Source organism: Urocitellus parryii, chromosome 5, assembly GCF_045843805.1.
Source record: "Urocitellus parryii isolate mUroPar1 chromosome 5, mUroPar1.hap1, whole genome shotgun sequence".
NCBI lineage: Eukaryota > Metazoa > Chordata > Mammalia > Rodentia > Sciuridae > Urocitellus > Urocitellus parryii.
The window spans coordinates 210,784,671-210,801,300 of NC_135535.1; the positions used below are offsets into that span (position 1 = coordinate 210,784,671).

The window sequence follows — 16,630 nt, forward strand, 5'->3', positions numbered from 1 at the left end:
GGGCAGGCTGATGTGGTACCTCCAAGACGGGCAGGCTGACACGGTACCTCCAGGACGGGCAGGCTGATGCAGTACCTCCAGGAACGGCAGGCTCAGCTCACCTTTTGCCCGCCGGGTGAGGTTGGGTTTCCGGCTCCTGCTGCTAGGACCGTCCTGCTGGGTGTTGGTGCAGCAGGGCAGCAGCAGGTTTAGTCTTGTAGGACCAGCTCGCTCCCCAGAGGGCCTGAGCCTCCCTGTGCCAGACCGGGGCTGGGCGCCCCTTGCCGGCCTCTTCCCTGGCAACGGCACTGTCCCCTCGGCTACTTCAATGTCGCCGTATCCTGGTGTCTCGTCCCAGTGCTGATTCACTTGGGCTTTGGAGGCTGGTTTTTGATCCCATGTCCTGACCCAGGAAGTCTCAGCATTGCGCCTCAGTGTCATGTGCCATAGGGGACCAGGTGGGGGCTGGCCAGCAGGTCCAGTCTTGAGGGATGCCTCCTGAAGGTGGGAATGTCCCCAGGGCATGGGCCCTGCAGACACTTCCTCCCCTCCATGTGCACGGCGAGGCCCACCCTGAGCTCTGCCCTCCTGCTTCTGCATTTTCAGCCCCAGAATGGAGAAGAGCTCCACTTGTGGGGTTTAGATATGACCTGGCTGTCCCCAAGGCCCATGTGCTGGAATGTGTCCCCACAGTGAGGCACTCAGAGGCTGGGAGCTCGTCGGCCTGTGGTGTCTGGCCATGGGCCAGGATCTGGTGCAGGCCAGATGCAGTGATGGGTACAGCCCACGACCCTGTGGCTTTAAGAGAAGAGGGACCAGAGGAGACACAGGACCTCTCTCTCCTCATGCCAGCCAGGAGCCAGCACCAGGCTGGTCCACTGAACCTCCAGAACTGTGAGCCCAGACTCTGAGCCACCCAGCCTGTGACATCAAGTCATCAGCAATAGAAAGGGCCAATAGGCCCCCTGGACCCTGGCGGACCTCCAGCAGGAAGCTGGAGGGACAGTGGGGGTGCAGACTTGGCCTGGGGGCTGTCCTGCCTTCTCTTTCCCTGGTGGAGAGCCCTTGAGGAAGGCAGGCGGCGGGCCTTCTCAGCCCCATGGGAAGGGGCCACCCAGTGCCCCTGCTGGCCTCGCTGGCCCAGCCAACAACACCAAAACGTGTTGGGAATTTAAAAAGGCCACTCAAGGGGCTCCCCACCCGGAGCCGCAACCCCGGGCGCTAAGATGAGCACAGCCCTGTGCCCATCTCCTCCCGGGCACAGCTGCTACCAAAAGGCAGGAACAGTGCCCCCTTTCAGTTCTGATGGTGTCTGCGCCCAGGGCCATGGCAGGAGGGCAAGTGCCCCACGGTGGGGCTCCCATGGTGGGTTGACCCTCAAGGGCTGGGGTCTGGAACCACACTGCAAGCTTGTTTTTATTGTTTATTTAAACACCAAACCCAAACCCAGCTTGTGGTCTGGCCACTTCTGTTGTCTGAGAGGTGGAGCAGGAGCTGGGGAGCGGCCCTGATGGTGAGTCTCTGGGGCTTGTCATGGGCAGAGGCCTGTCCAGGGCTGGGGGAGCCTCAGGTGGAGGCCAGGCCAAGGAGTCTGGGGCGGGGGCAGAGCCCAGGTGGTGGCTGCGGAGGAAAGTGGGACAACCTGGAGCACTGTCACACAATGGCTTGGTTCGGCAGCCCGTAGAGGACCAGGCCCAGGGTGGTGGAGAAGGGCTCCACACTGGGGACCGGCTGGAGGGGCACGGCCCGGTCCTGAGACGCCTCGTCTGTGGGACACAAAGGGAGCCCTGAGGGCCTGGAGTGGAGGCAGCGTGTCCACCCCCACTGAAGGTCAGGGCACAGGGGCCTCATGGGCTCCCAGCGGGCCAGACCCCAGCTCAGGCCCTTGTGAGCTCCACCTGTGGTGGCTCTGCTCAGGCTGCAGCCACACGAGGGGACAGTGGCAGGATGACTCTGGCTCCCCACCACGTCCTGCTGTAGGTGGGCACGGCCCAGGACCAGGCTCTCCAACTGTTCCACATGGGCCAGTTCAGCCTCGCCATATCAGGGCCTTTCCGAACACCTGGGTCACTACCTGATAGCGGGGGTCACCTGGGCATGGTGTGGAAGTAATGGTCATCCCTGCTCAATGGCCAGGAGCCTGGGAAAGTGTCCAGTGCTATTTCTCGGGGCTAGGAAGGGCACTGCCCCACAGCACCCTGCTGACCCCTCACTCACCCACTCCTACTATCACTCACTTACACACTCACTCAGATTCATTTATTCACCCACTCACCCACCCACTCACCTGCTCACCCACTCACTTATTCACTCACCCACTCACCTATTCACTCACCCACCCACTCACCTGCTCACCCACTCACTTATTCACTCACCCACTCACCTATTCACTCACTCACCCACTCACCTATTCACTCACCTATTCACTCACCCACTTGCCTGTTCACTCACTCACCCACACACCTATTCACTCACCTATTCACTCACCCACTTGCCTGTTCACTCACTCACCCACTCACCCACTTGCCTGTTCACTCACTCACCCACACACCTATTCACTCACCCACTTGCCTGTTCACTCACTCACTCACCCACTCACCTATGCACTCACCCACTCACCTATTCACTCACTTACTCACCCACTCACCTATTCACTCACTTACTCACCCACTCACCTATTCACTCATCCACCCACTCACTCACCCACATGCCTATTCACTCACCCACTCACCTATGCACTCACCCACTCACCTATTCACTCACTTACTCACCCACTCACCTGTTCACTCACTCACCCACTCACCCACTCGCCCACTTGCCTGTTCACTCACTCACCCACACACCTATTCACTCACCCACTTGCCTGTTCACTCACTCACCCACTCACCTATGCACTCACCCACTCACCTATTTATTCACTCACTCACCCACTCACCTATGCACTCACTCACTCACCCACTCACCTATTCACTCACTTACTCACCCACTCACCTGTTCACTCACCCACCCACTCACTCACCCACATGCCTATTCACTCACCCACTCACCTATGCACTCACCCACTCACCTATTCACTCACTTACTCACCCACTCACCTATTCACTCACTTACTCACCCACTCGCCTGTTCACTCACTCACCCACTCACCCACTCGCCTGTTCACTCACCCACTCGCCTGTTCACTCACCCACTCACCCACTCGCCTGTTCACTCCCTTATTTACTCACTGTACCAGCCTTCTCATTATCTCACAACTAACTGCCTTCTCGGTGCTCATGTGGGCCACTGCCAGCTGAGATCATTCTGGGGTAACCTCTTGGTCAGGGTAGGTCACCCTAGTGTGTGGCTCAACGCTTGGCCTGCATGTTTTCTGATCTCGCTGCATCCACATGTGAAACATTGCTTTGCTGTTCCACATGCTGGCATCAGGGTCTGCTTGCTCTGATAGGTGGGCTTCATCTCATCTGCGAGAACAGTCACTTCCTGTCCCCTCCTGAGACTGTGCCCGTGATGCTGGGAGGCTGTGGGGACTCAGAAGCCCTATGGAGGCCACGGAGACTGGTCCCTGCGACTCCAACAGGACTCGCACCTCGGCCTGGAGGTTTCATGTCATGGCTGGGCTGACTGTCCCTGCCCTGGGTGTAGGGGAACCGCAGGTATCCCTGGGCTTTCCAGCTCTGTAGTTCAAGCCTGTGATGCTGAGAGGAAGTGGCAGCCCAGCGCTGGCCTGTTTCCCCAAGGGCTTGTGCTGGGTCTTGCCAGCGCTCCTCTGCGGAGGGTGCAGCGCCTCAGCTCGCACTGCCCGCTGTGCACGCAGCAGCAGCATCCTGCAGGACAGCTCTCTCTCTCTCTCTCTCTCTCTCTCTCTCTCTCTGGTGCTTAGCTCCTGGCTCAGAAACCCACTTCCTCAGCAGAGGCAGGGGCACCTGTCCCTGCAGGGCTCCAAGGACACCACCAGCCCAGGTGGCTGAGCCCAATGACAGAGGCAGGCAGGGGAGTAGAACTGCAGGAGGGAGGGGCGAGGAAGGTGGACAGGTGCTGCCTGACCTGGCTCAGCCATCTCGCTGCCTTCCATCTTCTGAAGGAGCCGGACCGTCTTCCCAATCGGCTTGCCCAGTGCCAGCAGATCTAGGGCAGAGCAGAGCCCTCAGATGGGCTGTGTATGCCTGGCAGGCTTCCAGGGCACCCCAAAGGGCTCTGGGCGGCCAGGTGTCCACTCACTGTCCCACAGGACGCTGGCCCGCAATGCATTGTCCTGCAGTGATGTTGGCCACTGGTTGGCCAGGATGCTCTGGACCCCCACCAGGCTCAGGAGGATGGCAGTCTGGACAGGCTTCTCCAGGGACAGCTGTGAGGTGCTGTGGGGACCCAGCACTGAGTGAGGGTTGGAGAGGGTGGGAGGATCCACTCAGCCACCCTGAGGTGGGCAACTCTGGATGGCGGTCCTCCCAGCTGCTGCTCCTCCGTCCCCAGCCCCCTCAGCAGGCCCTGAAGCTGTGGCCAGGCCCAGGTTTCTGGAGAGTCCCTTCGCCACCCTCACTGCCCGAGACACTGCCTCCTGCACATCCTGGAACCTCAGAGCCCTGTGGAGCCCTGTTGTGTCGGGTACAGGAATACTGTGTCCTCCTGCCCTGTCACTGTGGGCTCATCTGCCGCCCCACCCCAGGTCCTGCCCGTGGGCAGGGACTCCAGGCACCTTTTGCTCTCTGAGACCTCCTTGTGCCTCCGCAGGCTCTCATAGGACCGTGTCAGGTGCAGCAGGACCATCATCTGGCACTCTGCAGGCACAACAGGGCCGGCTCAGCCACCGCCAAGGTCCATGCCACCAGAGAACCCCGGAAGATTGCAGAAACACTGACCATCAGCCTGAGGCTTGCACTTCCCATCCAACAGGCCTTCCTGCTCAGAGACCCACTCACCACATCTAGGCCAGACACCAGGAGGTGGGGATGGGCACTGGGCCCCCCTGCAGGCAGCATGGCCTCTGCCTCCTAAGGAGCTTGGAGCCCTGCTGTTCCACAGTGACGGAGGGCCCAGGCCTTCACCAGTGCAGAGAGGCCCCAGCTCTTGCCTGGGTTCTCCCTACGTGTGTGGTAGAGGAGGCCACAGGAAGGGCCAGCCAGAGATGCTGTGGGCAATGAAGGCTGACCAGGGGCCTCAGCTTGCTGGGGACATGGGACATTCTGGGAGGTGAGGCAGTCACTAGAGGACATAGAGGACAGCCAGTCACCCCGGGCAGGTGTGCCCGCTGAGACGGGTGCCAGAGTCCAGAGTGCGGCTGGGCGTGACAGTCTGTAGGAACCCCCCTGGGTGCAAAGGGGATAGCTGTCCACTTGCCCCTGAGGCCCGGCTGAGAGGGACTTCGGGGCTGTTCCTCAGGCCGCCTCTGTCAGGCCTTGTGCAAAGTGTCTCTTCTACTCCCTGCACCATCTCACTTGGAATCAGGCCCTCAAAAAGGCCTTGCCTGGACCCCTGCCTGGGATAAGGAATGGGCTTCCAGGTGCTGCCTGTGGCTGAGGCCCAGTGACAACTTAGAGGGGTGGGGGTTCTGCTGGCCCCACCCGCGTCTCCTGGTGCCTGCCCAGAGGCAAGGGGGGCTGGAAAGGAGACTTGGGCACCAGGCGACTGTGGTGGCCATGGGCACCCTGCTGTGGGACAAGCATCCAGGAGCTGGCCATGCAGCCACATGTGGGCCAGCACATCTCCTGAGGGCAGGAAGGGATACTCTAGAGGTCCCTTTGAAGGCCTCCTGTGGTCCATGCACAGCCATGGGTACCCCAGCAGCCCCACCAGGAGCAGCTCCTCATGGGGTGGGCCAGGCTGCCCCATGGGCGCCCCGGCAGCTGCAAGCCCTCTGTGTGAGGGGTGTCCAGCCTGGTGTCCTGTGGTCGGCTACACCCCTTCAGTGTGGGTGGAGTGTGGTACTGCATACAGGCTCCAGACACTGGGCCATGCCTGTCCCCTGGTTGTGCCTCTGGGGACTCCTCTCAGTCCACCTCGCCCCAAACAGCCGGTGTCCTTCCTTCCCCTCCCGCTGAACCACTCCTGCAGTTCTGTTGGAATCCAGTTCTGCACCCAGGGCACAGGGTTCCACCTGGAAGGCCCTCTGTTAACTGGCGGATGGTGAGAGAAACAGCAAGGCTCCAAGCCCCACCTTCAGACTGGACGGGGGCTGGGGAGAAGAGCTGTAGCCCCAGCCCTCCTGGATCCAGCAGCCCAGCCCTGGAGGTGACACTACCCCAACACTTGACCCTGGCCTCTAGGTCTGGTGATCTGACCCTGGGGCCTGAGAAACAGAGGAGGGGGCTGAGGACTGCAGGACCCAGGAGTTCAGAACCCTGCGGCTGCCACACTGGAGCAAGCCAGGCGAGGGCTGCAGGGCCAGGCGGAGGAGGCCTGACTGCAGACAGGAGCTTGTGGCTGGAGGTGTCAGAAGAGGGGGTGTGGGGCGGGGCCGCCCCCTCCCAGCAGCCCAGGCCTTTGTCAGGTGGGGCGGGGTCTGCTCTGCCTCCCAGTGTGCTCACAGTGCACCTGCAGGTCCTGGTAGGTCTGACTGTGGTGGAGGGCACTCACCCTGCAGGTTCATGGCCACCAGTCTCTCCACTAGTATGTGGGACAGGAAGCTCTCCATCCCGTAGAAGAAGAACCCTCTGCAGCTGCCCAGCGCCTGCTCCCACTCTGCCTGGCTGCATGGGCGGCAAGAGGGGGTGCTGTGTGGCCAAGTGCTTGGGCCAGGCCTGCCCCTCCTGGGGATGCATCCTGAAGCAGGGTGTGTTCTGCCTTTGGCCTGCCACCCCACATCTGCCCTGGAACCCAGCTGATTTTCATTTTCCCATTGCCCATGGTGGCTTCTCTCCCATGGACTCCGTCTTAGAATGGATAGACACTCAGTAGGCAGGGTTGGCCCTGGAAAGTACTAGAAGGGGCTTCCTGGACAGCCAAGCCCAGGGGGTCAGGGAGGAGGCACCTCTAGGAGACAGTGGTGAGCCAGGATCCTCACCTCCTATGCCCCCTGCCACCTGCCCCACACCCACACCACACCACCCACAGGCAGTGGTGATGGGGGCTTGTGGCACAGAGCAGCCTGGCCTGGGGACCGCAGGGCTCCCTCCCTGCCGGTTGCTCCTGGGGTGTCAGGCCTGCGCCTTGGAGCTCAAACCCTGTGGAACCCTGAGGTCAACTAGGGACCCTGCTGGACCCCCCCTGGTGTGTGATCCTGGGGCTCCAGGCCCAACTTCACAGTGGGACAGCCATGGCACCCCCCACCCCAGCTCGATGCCTGGGGCCTTTGCAGGAGAGACCTGGGAAGAGGAGGGGAGAGAAGGGGCTCTGTGAAGGTGCCACAAACGCTCGACCACTGGGGACTGGCTCCTGGAAACCCAAATCCGAACCTTGGAAAGTTCTGATTTCCCAGATGCCCCGACCATCGCAGAGTGTATGTCTCTTGGAATCTTTCCAGAATATCCCGAGTCACAGAGACAGGAGTCACCATCTCTGCAGGGAGAATTGGAGGGAGACGAAGTCCAGGCTCTGACGCTGGGACCTCCAGGGCTCGGCCCAAGCCCTCTCACCTCCTTGACTGGGGGTCAGATGGAAGGTCAGCCCTGCCCCTCCCTTGGGGAGAGACTGCTAACAGCAGTCTAGCAAAAGAGAGAGAGGGAATGTGCTCGCTCTCTCTCTCTCTCTCTCTCTCTCTCTTTCTCTCTCTCTCTCTCTCTTTCTCTCTCTCTCTCTCTCTCTCTCTCACACACACACACACACACACACACACACACACACACACAGTGTTTGGAGCAGCAGGAGGCTCCAGATGCCATGTGGGGTCATTTCCAGGGGGTTGGAGGAGGAGCAGTGGCCCTGGAGCACTCACCAATGACACTGATGCTCTGGGCCTCGTCGAAGGGGTCTATGACGACTGGATCTCAGTCAAGGACAAGCAGGAGCACAGGGGGGGGATCTCGGGGCCAGGAGCACACACCCCTCAAAGGATACACCTGAAGCCGTCTGAGTCAATGGTGAGGCAATCTGGCGGGACGACCCGGAGCACGCCCTGCAACAGCAGACGTGTTGGGGCCGTGGGCGGGGCCCTGGCACAGGCAGCAGTGCTGCGGACCCTGCCCGCCTCCCTGCCCTCATCCCTACCTTCACACCCTTCTTTGAGGGGCTTTTCCTCTTGAAGTCTCTGCTTCTGCCCTCCTTTTTCACTTCTGTTGAAGACAATGAGAGGAGGGCTGTGCTGCCGAGCCCTTGCAGAATCAGCAGGAGCACAGCTCATTCTAATTCTGTCAACTTGGAACAGCAATAGTTTCTGAAAGGCAAAGCCTCACAGGGCTGGGAAAGGCCCTCAAGAAAGGACCAGCCTCCAAAGGCTCCCAGACTCACCAGCTGCCCATTGGTATAGGGTAGGAGGCTCTCCAGTGTGCCCTCCGGGTGCAGAGGCCTCTGTGGGAGGACTCACAGCCCTCCCTTTTCCAAGGCCCCTCGAAGCTGGCAGATTTTCTTGGAGGCTCTGTGTACACAGCTGTGTACCCAAACGAACCTTCCCTTCTCTGCTGCCAGGCCCTGGGCTCCCTGTGCCTGCCTGGGCTCCCTGTGCCTGCCTGGGCTCACAGAGTAGAGGCCCTGCCTGGGCCAAGCCGTCCAGCTTCTCGGGAGCTCCACCAGGGAGCGAGCTCTGGAGCCTCTCGGGTGCCACCAGCTGCACACAGCCTGAACCCTCAGGATCCTGCTGCCCAGCCCCTGCAGGAGCTGTGCCTCTGCTTCCTGGGCCTGGAGCAGTGGCCCTGCAGGAATGCTTTTGTGGAAACTCTCAGGCTCCCCTTTCCATCCGGCTTCTTCCACGGGTGTGATTCCCTGAGCTCTGTCTTCACTGCCACAGGCGCCAACGTCCGTCCTTCCACTGCCACTGAAGAGTGCTCACGGCATAAACGCGCTATGAGTATCCACCCATCTCAATGGAGTGCTCAGTGACCGCCAACTGGCCGGCTGGCTTGATGGACACTTGGTCTCAGGGGCTTCTAGATTTGGGCCACGGCTGAAGAGCTGCTCTGCCTTTCTCATGCAGGTCTTATGCTTTCTAACCCCAGGAAGATTCCTGGGGGTACAGTGGCCGGGCCACATGGCAGGCCACGCTGGACTGGGGGTGGAACCCAGGGTCTCTACCACTGAGCTACCTCCCAGCCTTTTTATGTTTTATTTTGAGATAGGGCCTTGCTAAGCTGCTGAGACTGGCCTCCAACTTGGGATTCTCTTTCCTCAGCCTCCTAAGTCGCTGGGATGACAACCATGTGCCATTGTGCCTGGCCGGTGTTTAACTTTTCAAGAGACTTTTCAGCTGTTGTCCAAAGTGGCTGGGCCTTTTATCATTCCCCCTGGCAGCGAGGGAGGGCTCCAGTCTCTCCACACCCTTGCCAATCTTTGTCATGGTTGATCTTCGTGTATTTTATTTGTCTTCTGATGCACACAGCAGGCTGCTCCTGAGTCTGCAGGCTCCCCGTGGGCCAGGTCCACCAGCTGAGACAGGCGCTCTCCCACCCCTGGCTTCCTCAAGGGCCTGGAATCTCGCAGTCCTTCTGCTGAACAGACACCTGCCTCCTGCCCTGAGCTTGTGGAGCCCCTGTGCTTTGCCCAGGCCTCCCGCCTCTCCCTGCCACCCGGCTGGAGTGGGACAGGGAGGTGTCTGCACCTGGCTCACCTCACTTAGGCCACCTGCTTTGGCCCCTCCACTTGGCCCCAGACAAGGTCCCTTCTTTCTGCAGGGGCAGTGCCATGTGGGCCTGAGTGCGACTTCAGCCACTGGCTCCACACTGGCAGCAGGCCCCGTGTCCCGGCTGCTCTGAGCTGCGCGGAGCTGCCCCCGACACGAGGCTCGGCTGCCCATCCTCCCGCAGGCAGCGGTTGTGGCAGGTATCGTGGCACCCGGCCCCGTGGGTCTTTGCTCAGCCAAGTCTGCGGTGGCTTTCCTGCCCCTCCCCCAGGCACAAGGTCCTGAGCACCCAGGAGCGTTCGCGCCTGTTCACACCTGTCCCCGCGGCACGGCACTGCCCTCAGCGTGAGATCCAGGGTGTCTGTTTCTGTCTCTTTTGTGGTTGCTGAGGGCTCTGACTTTGCAGTCACCTTCAAGGGCATCCTGCCACCTTACACGCAGAATGAGAACCTTCCAGAACACTCCCTGACCTCCCGTGTTCTTGCATGTTGAAACTCCTCAATCAGTATGATTTTCTTCTTTGTTTTTGCTCAAATCTTTTTGAAAGATTTTAAAACGGGAAGAACTCATATATCTCTGTGCATCCCCTCCTTTCACCACGTCTGCTGGTGGGAGGTCTTTCCCTGACCTGTGGGTCCCTGCGCCAAGGTGGCTCACGCTCATCTGACCTTTGTCAGGGCCTCTCCCCTGGTTCCCTGTCCCAACTCCACTCACCCAGGGGACCCCAGGCTTTCCCTGGTCACCCCAGCCTTGCTTTGGCCTGAAAATCTGCAGGAGCACCTGAGGGCCTCCCAGGAGCACATCGGGGCCTCCTTTGTCTCAGTCTGGGTCTCAGGCAAATCTGGTCCTTGTTACATCATCTTGCACAGAAGCAAACGTGTGGTCCACTTATTTTGGTTAAATGTGGTATCTACTGAAGTGCAACGTCTGTGCCCAAGCTGCACATGCCCCCAGAGTAGAGGCGGGAGAACCTTCACAGACCAGGAGAATCTGTGCAGCCAGCACCAGTGACAGCACCATCAAATCCCGAATCCCCACGGCCATGCTCTCCAGGCGGAGCCCGTCCCCCTGGCCTCCCCGGCAGCTGCCACCAGCTAGCTTAAGTCTCTTCACGTGGCTGGTTGCCCACCACCTCCTGGGACGGTGTGTGCGAAGCTCTTCCTCCCTCCTGTGGGCACCTGTGAGTGAGCACCGCACAGAGCAGCACAGAGCGGCTGGACTGGCTGGGTGTGTTCTGAATGACCAAGCACCCGGGATGAGGTGGCAGGAGTCAACATTCTCCTGTCTGGAGAGCACCTGGGACATTTCCATTCTAAAATCAAACCCAGAGGTGCCTGGGCAGCTCTCACCTGGCTCCTCGCGGTGGAGGCGGTTGAACAGCATTTGGAGAGAGAACTCCCGCGACACAGAGGAGGCCGCCCCCTCGTGGAGCACAGAGAGTCCTTCCAGCGGCAGCTCAAGGAGGTGCTTGTCTGCCACCAGGATCACGTGGCTGGGACCCTCAGGCTGAGCTGCCAGTGTGGAGGGGACAGAGGCTCCTGGGGGGGCAGCAAGCCCCAACTGGCAGCTGGGCCCCTGGCCTGGCATGTCAGCCCTGAGACTTGGGAAGAAGTCTGACCCCAGCTGGGCTTGCAGAGAGACAGGGCTGCGGGGATGGCCAGGTCCCTGGGCTGTCCCTGGATTTGACTGCAAGGCCAGGCTCACAGCTTGGGCCTGGAGAGAGCCTCCGTTACGGTGGGGATCAGGGAGCATGGCTCCCTGCCTCGGGATTTCCACCCAAACGGATCCTTTAGAGGGTCCTTGGTAGAAGGGCAACATTACTCTGCTGACCCTGCAGCTTCTCCAGGTGACCAGAGACTGGGCCCCAGCTGAAATCCTGAAATCCTGAAAAACACTGAAATCCTGCCATTGGCTGTTTTCATTTGAAAAAAAACACACACAAAAAAAGAGGGCCTGGGACAGAGCCCGGCCTCCCCTCCTGATGCCAGGAGCCAGGGTAGAGGCTCAGCTCACGGTGGCCCCTGGAGTGGAGCTCTGTTGCCAGCCAGGACTGAGGGGGACTCCCAACCACTGCTGGAGACCCAGACCTCCCTCCCCAGGTGTGGGGTCCGCCGTCGGCAGCGCAGGACACCGTGTCCTGGCACTTCTGGGAATAGAGTGCTTTTCTGGCAGGGTCAGTGACCACCCCTGTCCTTGCTCAAGGATTCTTTGTGACAGAAAAGCAGACAATGACATCTGCTGGGACAGGGCTGTGAGCACAGCCAGATGTCCCCAGGTTGAGGAACAAGAAGTGGGCCTGTGGGAAACAGGGACAGGCCTGGGAGCCAGCAGTGGCCAGGCAGGGCGAGGTGAGGGTGGGGGGGCCTCTCCCGTGAGCTCTCTAGGGTGGGCTTGGCAGCACGCTCTTCCCATCCCTCACTGGCCTCCCCGCCCCACAGGGCCTCTGGTCCGTGCCCATGGCTCTGGGCACCTCATGCACAAGGGTGGGGTGCACAAGGGTGGGGTGCACAAGGGTGGGGTGCAGGGTGGGGCCCCCCCTCAGGGTGCTTGACAGCTGCTGAGCACAGAGCCTCCAGGGCCTCCCCTCTCAGCCTGGCACCCAGGGCCCTGGGGGGCCTCAAGTTGGGGCCAGCACATCTGTGTGGGGCTCCTGGTCCACCTCAGCGTTCCCCGGCGGGAGGGTGAGTCCCAGCCCACCTCCCCGCTTCCCCGCACCACCAGCTCCCACGGCCTGCCCTGTCTCCCCCCGCACCCCAGCTCCCAGGGTGCCGGGGCCTGCACCACTCCACACACCTTGTACGACAGACGTCCTCCGCTCTTTCTCTTTGCCCTTTGACTTCCCTGGGTCGGTCACAACCACAGGCATCTGTGTTCTGAAAGCCAAAGCTACGCATTGAGGCTTGAACCCAGACGACAGCACACACAGAACAGAAGAAGTGCCCCTCCGGCCTGTGTCTGGCTTTCTTACTGTGGGGGGTGGTCTTCCGGAGCCAGGGCTGGGCTGGCTTCCCAAAGCGTGAGCAGAGAAGGGCTCAGGGGGGTCTCTGCTCTGCTGCAGAGTGCCCATCCCCCAACCCCCCTGATTTCCTCCCCAGTTAGACCTGAGGGGCCAGACCTGGGCCCCAGGCCAGCTCCTTCTCCCTGCCACGTCCAGCCTGGGGCTCACAGGCGTGGCAAGGCCCTCCTGCCACATGCCCAGGGCCTCTCTGGAGGCGGAGTCTGCCCGGTTCCCCCTCTGTAGTGGTAGCGAGCTCTGCGGTGCCACGGCCTCAGACCTGAGTCTCCAGGGGAGCAAGATCCAAGGAGAGAAGCCCTTGACCCCTGCTTCCCTCAGTGCCCCTGTTGGTGGGGTTCCGAGAGTCCTGGGTGTGGGAGCTGGCTTCCAGGCGGCTGGGCTGGCCGCCGCATTCCCGCGCCCGCACCTCTGCGTGGGCTCCCAGGAGGATGCGCGGAGCCCCAGCTCCCACACTCCACCCAGGGGAGGCCCCCATCGACCTCGCCCAGCCCTGCCACCGCCCCAGGGAAGTGGCCGGACATGCTCGGCAGCCAAAGGCCACATAGGCACCTGGACTCAGGGAGGCTGAGCAGGGGGAAGAGCGGCTTCAGGTATTCCTCCATGGGCGCCAGCACGCCGCTGGTCCTCTGCTGGCTGCTGCCCGGCTCCTCAGCGTGCGGGCTGTCTGATTCCTGCCTCAACCCGAAGCACAGCCTGCCATCAGGAGGGCTGTCAGGGCCCCACCCCACCCAGGTCAGCCGCGAGGGAAGACCCACGGGAAAGGACCTGGCTCCTGTCCCTCCGACACAGCCTGGTGGACGTGGGGCCCAGCTCAGGGCATGGGCAGACCCTGCCCTGTCACACACCCCACCTCTCCCAGGCCCCCAGAATTTCATTCTGAAGCCCCTCTGACACCTGATTCCCCTCTGGTCTCTGTTTATACCAAGGAGGGTGCCGCCTGTGGGGACAGGACGCCGTGAGATGACCCTGGGCACTGCAGAGCCCAGTTGGGTGGGCCCCCTCCTCAAGGGTCTGACGGGGTCCAAGGATTCGAGAAAGAGCCCTCACCACAACCTGGGCGGGTCGGTCCTCACCCACCTGGGATCTGGGCCCAGCGCCTGCCCGTCCCACCTGGTTCCCTGACCTGGGGCCTCACCGTGCCTGTGTTCTGGGTGGTGTCCTCACTGAGTATCTGATCCTGGATCTGCTCATAGAACTGCTGGGCACTGGCCAACAGGTCTGAGAGGGCAGCTGGATTCACAGTTACACGAATGACCTTGCAGTGGCCTGTGGAGACCCAGACACACCCATGGTCCCCCTCCAGGGCTGAGCAGAGCCCCTGGGAGGGTGAGGAGGCAGGTTTGTCAAAGTACTTGGGAAGGACTCCCTGTGCAGGCACCCAGCCCAGTGCTGCTGTCCCCAGAGGGAGCTGCAGGACGGGTGGATCTTCCTCCCTGTGGAGTCGCCCGTCCTCCCGGGGAACCAGGAGGGGCAAGGCTGTGGTGCTGAGGAAGAAGGGTCAACAGATGGTGGGAGGCTTCAGGTGCTGCAGGGAGAGCAGAGCAGGGTGGTGGAGCCAGTTCCTCCAGACCCCTGGAAACACCTGGGTGCCTCTTCCTCGCCAGTTCTGGTCTGGCACAGCTGCCCCAGTGGGGCACCGGGCAGGCATTTGCCTCCTGGAAGTGAGAGGCCTGCAGCCCAAGGTGTCTCAGCTGGCTTCCCACAGTCCACCTGCAGAGCACCTGTCCAAGCCCAGACTCACCACCCACTTCCTGCACCTTCCCCTTGGCTGTGGGCTGGTGCTTGGGTCTCTCGTAGGCAGCGCCGTACAGACGGGTCCTGGGGCAGGATGTAGGGGTGCAGGTGAGTCCCCACAAGAGATGGGGTCAAGGCTTGTGGGTCCTGGGGAAGCCTGAAGGGGCCAGTTCTGCAACCACACACCCCGACAGGTGCCCTCCCATTGTGAGTGGCGGGCAGAGGCCGGGCCCAGGGCTGGCGTCAGACGGAGCAGGCACAGCGGTGTGGGGGACTTCTCAACCAGCAGTGCTGGTTCTCCTGCCACTGGGGACGCTCTGTGCAGACCAGCAAGAGCAGGCTGTCCAGCTTTCCAGCTCTCTGCTGCACTTCCACAGTGACCCCAGGTCCTCAAATCTAGGCCCACCCAGACCAGACACAGACACCCCGTGTAGGGATGGATCTCAGAGGTGGCCCCATCCCTCAGATAAGGGGCCCACATCCCTCTACTGCAAGTGGGCCGTCCCAGCTGGGTCCACACCTCCCCAGTGGGCTTCTCCAACAAGGCCTCACCTGTCCTGTGAATGGTGCAGGAAGAGGACTCGGTAGGTGGGTGGAATCTCGTGCAGGAGATTGAAATGCTGCTCTGTTACACAGAGGTTCTGCCAGGCCTGTGTGAGGGGAGGCAAGGATGCACGGAGGACCTGGGGCTGGCTTCCACGGCTTTTCCACAAGAAGCAACCATAGCGGTAGGCATCCTGCAGAGCACTGGTCCAGAAGTCCTTCCCATGAATGGAAGTGACTCATGGCCACCACCAGGGGGCAGCAGGGAAAGCCACTGGCCAGTCAGAAATGTCCTATTCTGTCCACTTGTTGAGTGAGCAAAAACACAATGGAGCACCTGGCCCGTCCTGCCTCCTGCACCACAGAAGTGCAGGCACACGCAGACTCACACACACACACAGTGGTCCCTGGGGCGCTGAAGGAGGCCCTCTCTTGCCCAGCCCTTGGGGTGCTCTGTGGGGCCCTGGACTGTGGTCAGGGGTGGCTTCTGCCATTGTGCCCAGGCCTTTACACCCTGTGTACTGTGGGCCTTGGGCACTGAGGGTCCGGAGTGACAGAGACTCTGCACCCTGGCTTCTCCCTGTAGTGACAGAGGGCTGCTCACCTGGGCTAGGGGGTCTGGGCGGCCTGTGTCCTGTGTGTGAGCAGCCCTCCCTAGTCCAGCTGTGAATGCTTGCAGCTTCAGGTCCAAACTTTTCAACTAAGCCACAGAAAACCCACCTGAAAGGCAAGGTGGCTCTTTCTCCATGGGTCGTGCCCATGGCAGGTGAAGAGATGGTATGGCTGGCCTCACTGGCCGGCCCTTCCCCAGGGTTTCTGAGCAACTTCGGATGGCCCAGGCTGGCCCCTCTGCCCAGTGGCTCATGTCCAGCTCCAAGCAGGTGGCTCCTCTTTGCTGCCACATCTCTGACCCACTGCCGTGAAGGTGGCCATGAAGAGCCCTCCAGCATGTGTTCTCTGGAGCACAGTGAAGCATTTCTGGGGGGCCCAGAACCCAGCAGAACTGCTGGGGACTGCCGGCTCTGCCTGTTCTCCAGCGGGATCATGGTACCACCTTCAGCCAGGCTGACCAAGGGTCACCGTCAGAGGCCAGCCCCCATTTTCTTTTTTTGATATTTATTTTTTAGTTGTAGTTGGATACAATGCCTTTATTTTAGTTATTTATTTTTATGTGGTGCTGAGAATCGAACCCAGGGCCTCACACATGCTAGGCGAGCACTCTACCGCTGAGCCACAACCCCAGTCCCCAGCCCCCATTTTCTATTTAGCTATTCCAGTGGGTGTCTGTGGTTTTAAATTTTGCATTTCCTTGAAGACTAATGAACTCAAATACACTAAAAATGTCACTGGGCCTGTGAGTACATTCTGTCAAACCCGAGTCTTGGCCTGAGTGTTTGTCTTGTCAAGGAGGCATGCCTGCCCTTCAGCAGGCAGGACAGGACCTAGCCAGTGGTGTGCCCCGAGACCTCTGTGTCCCACTCTGTGTCCCCGTGGAGCTTTTCCTTCAGTGCACACCATCAATCACTTCTCCCCTTCCGCCGTTAGTGTTTCTCTCTCTCCCCACAAGGGAAGGAGTGTCACCTTCCCAGGAGCAGGACCTGGCACAGCTGCAGGCTCCCCACAAGGGGAGCCCAGGAGGGCAAGAGTGGCAG

The 16,630-nt window shown here is 60.8% G+C and overlaps 1 protein-coding gene across 1 annotated transcript in view; it reads right to left on the minus strand.

Annotated features, from left to right (window-relative positions):
* Positions 1 to 1,632: 1,632 nt before the first annotated feature.
* Positions 1,633 to 16,630, minus strand: part of Cfap46 (cilia and flagella associated protein 46) — an 85,978-nt gene continuing 70,980 nt past the window's right edge. The window contains 15 exon segments of the mRNA XM_026410278.2: positions 1,633 to 1,745; positions 4,027 to 4,107; positions 4,201 to 4,337; positions 4,676 to 4,757; positions 6,553 to 6,665; positions 7,371 to 7,473; positions 7,859 to 7,894; positions 7,972 to 8,029; positions 8,122 to 8,183; positions 11,026 to 11,196; positions 12,479 to 12,558; positions 13,251 to 13,372; positions 13,837 to 13,967; positions 14,443 to 14,519; positions 14,988 to 15,085. Coding sequence (XP_026266063.2) covers positions 1,633 to 1,745; positions 4,027 to 4,107; positions 4,201 to 4,337; positions 4,676 to 4,757; positions 6,553 to 6,665; positions 7,371 to 7,473; positions 7,859 to 7,894; positions 7,972 to 8,029; positions 8,122 to 8,183; positions 11,026 to 11,196; positions 12,479 to 12,558; positions 13,251 to 13,372; positions 13,837 to 13,967; positions 14,443 to 14,519; positions 14,988 to 15,085 — 1,464 coding nt within the window.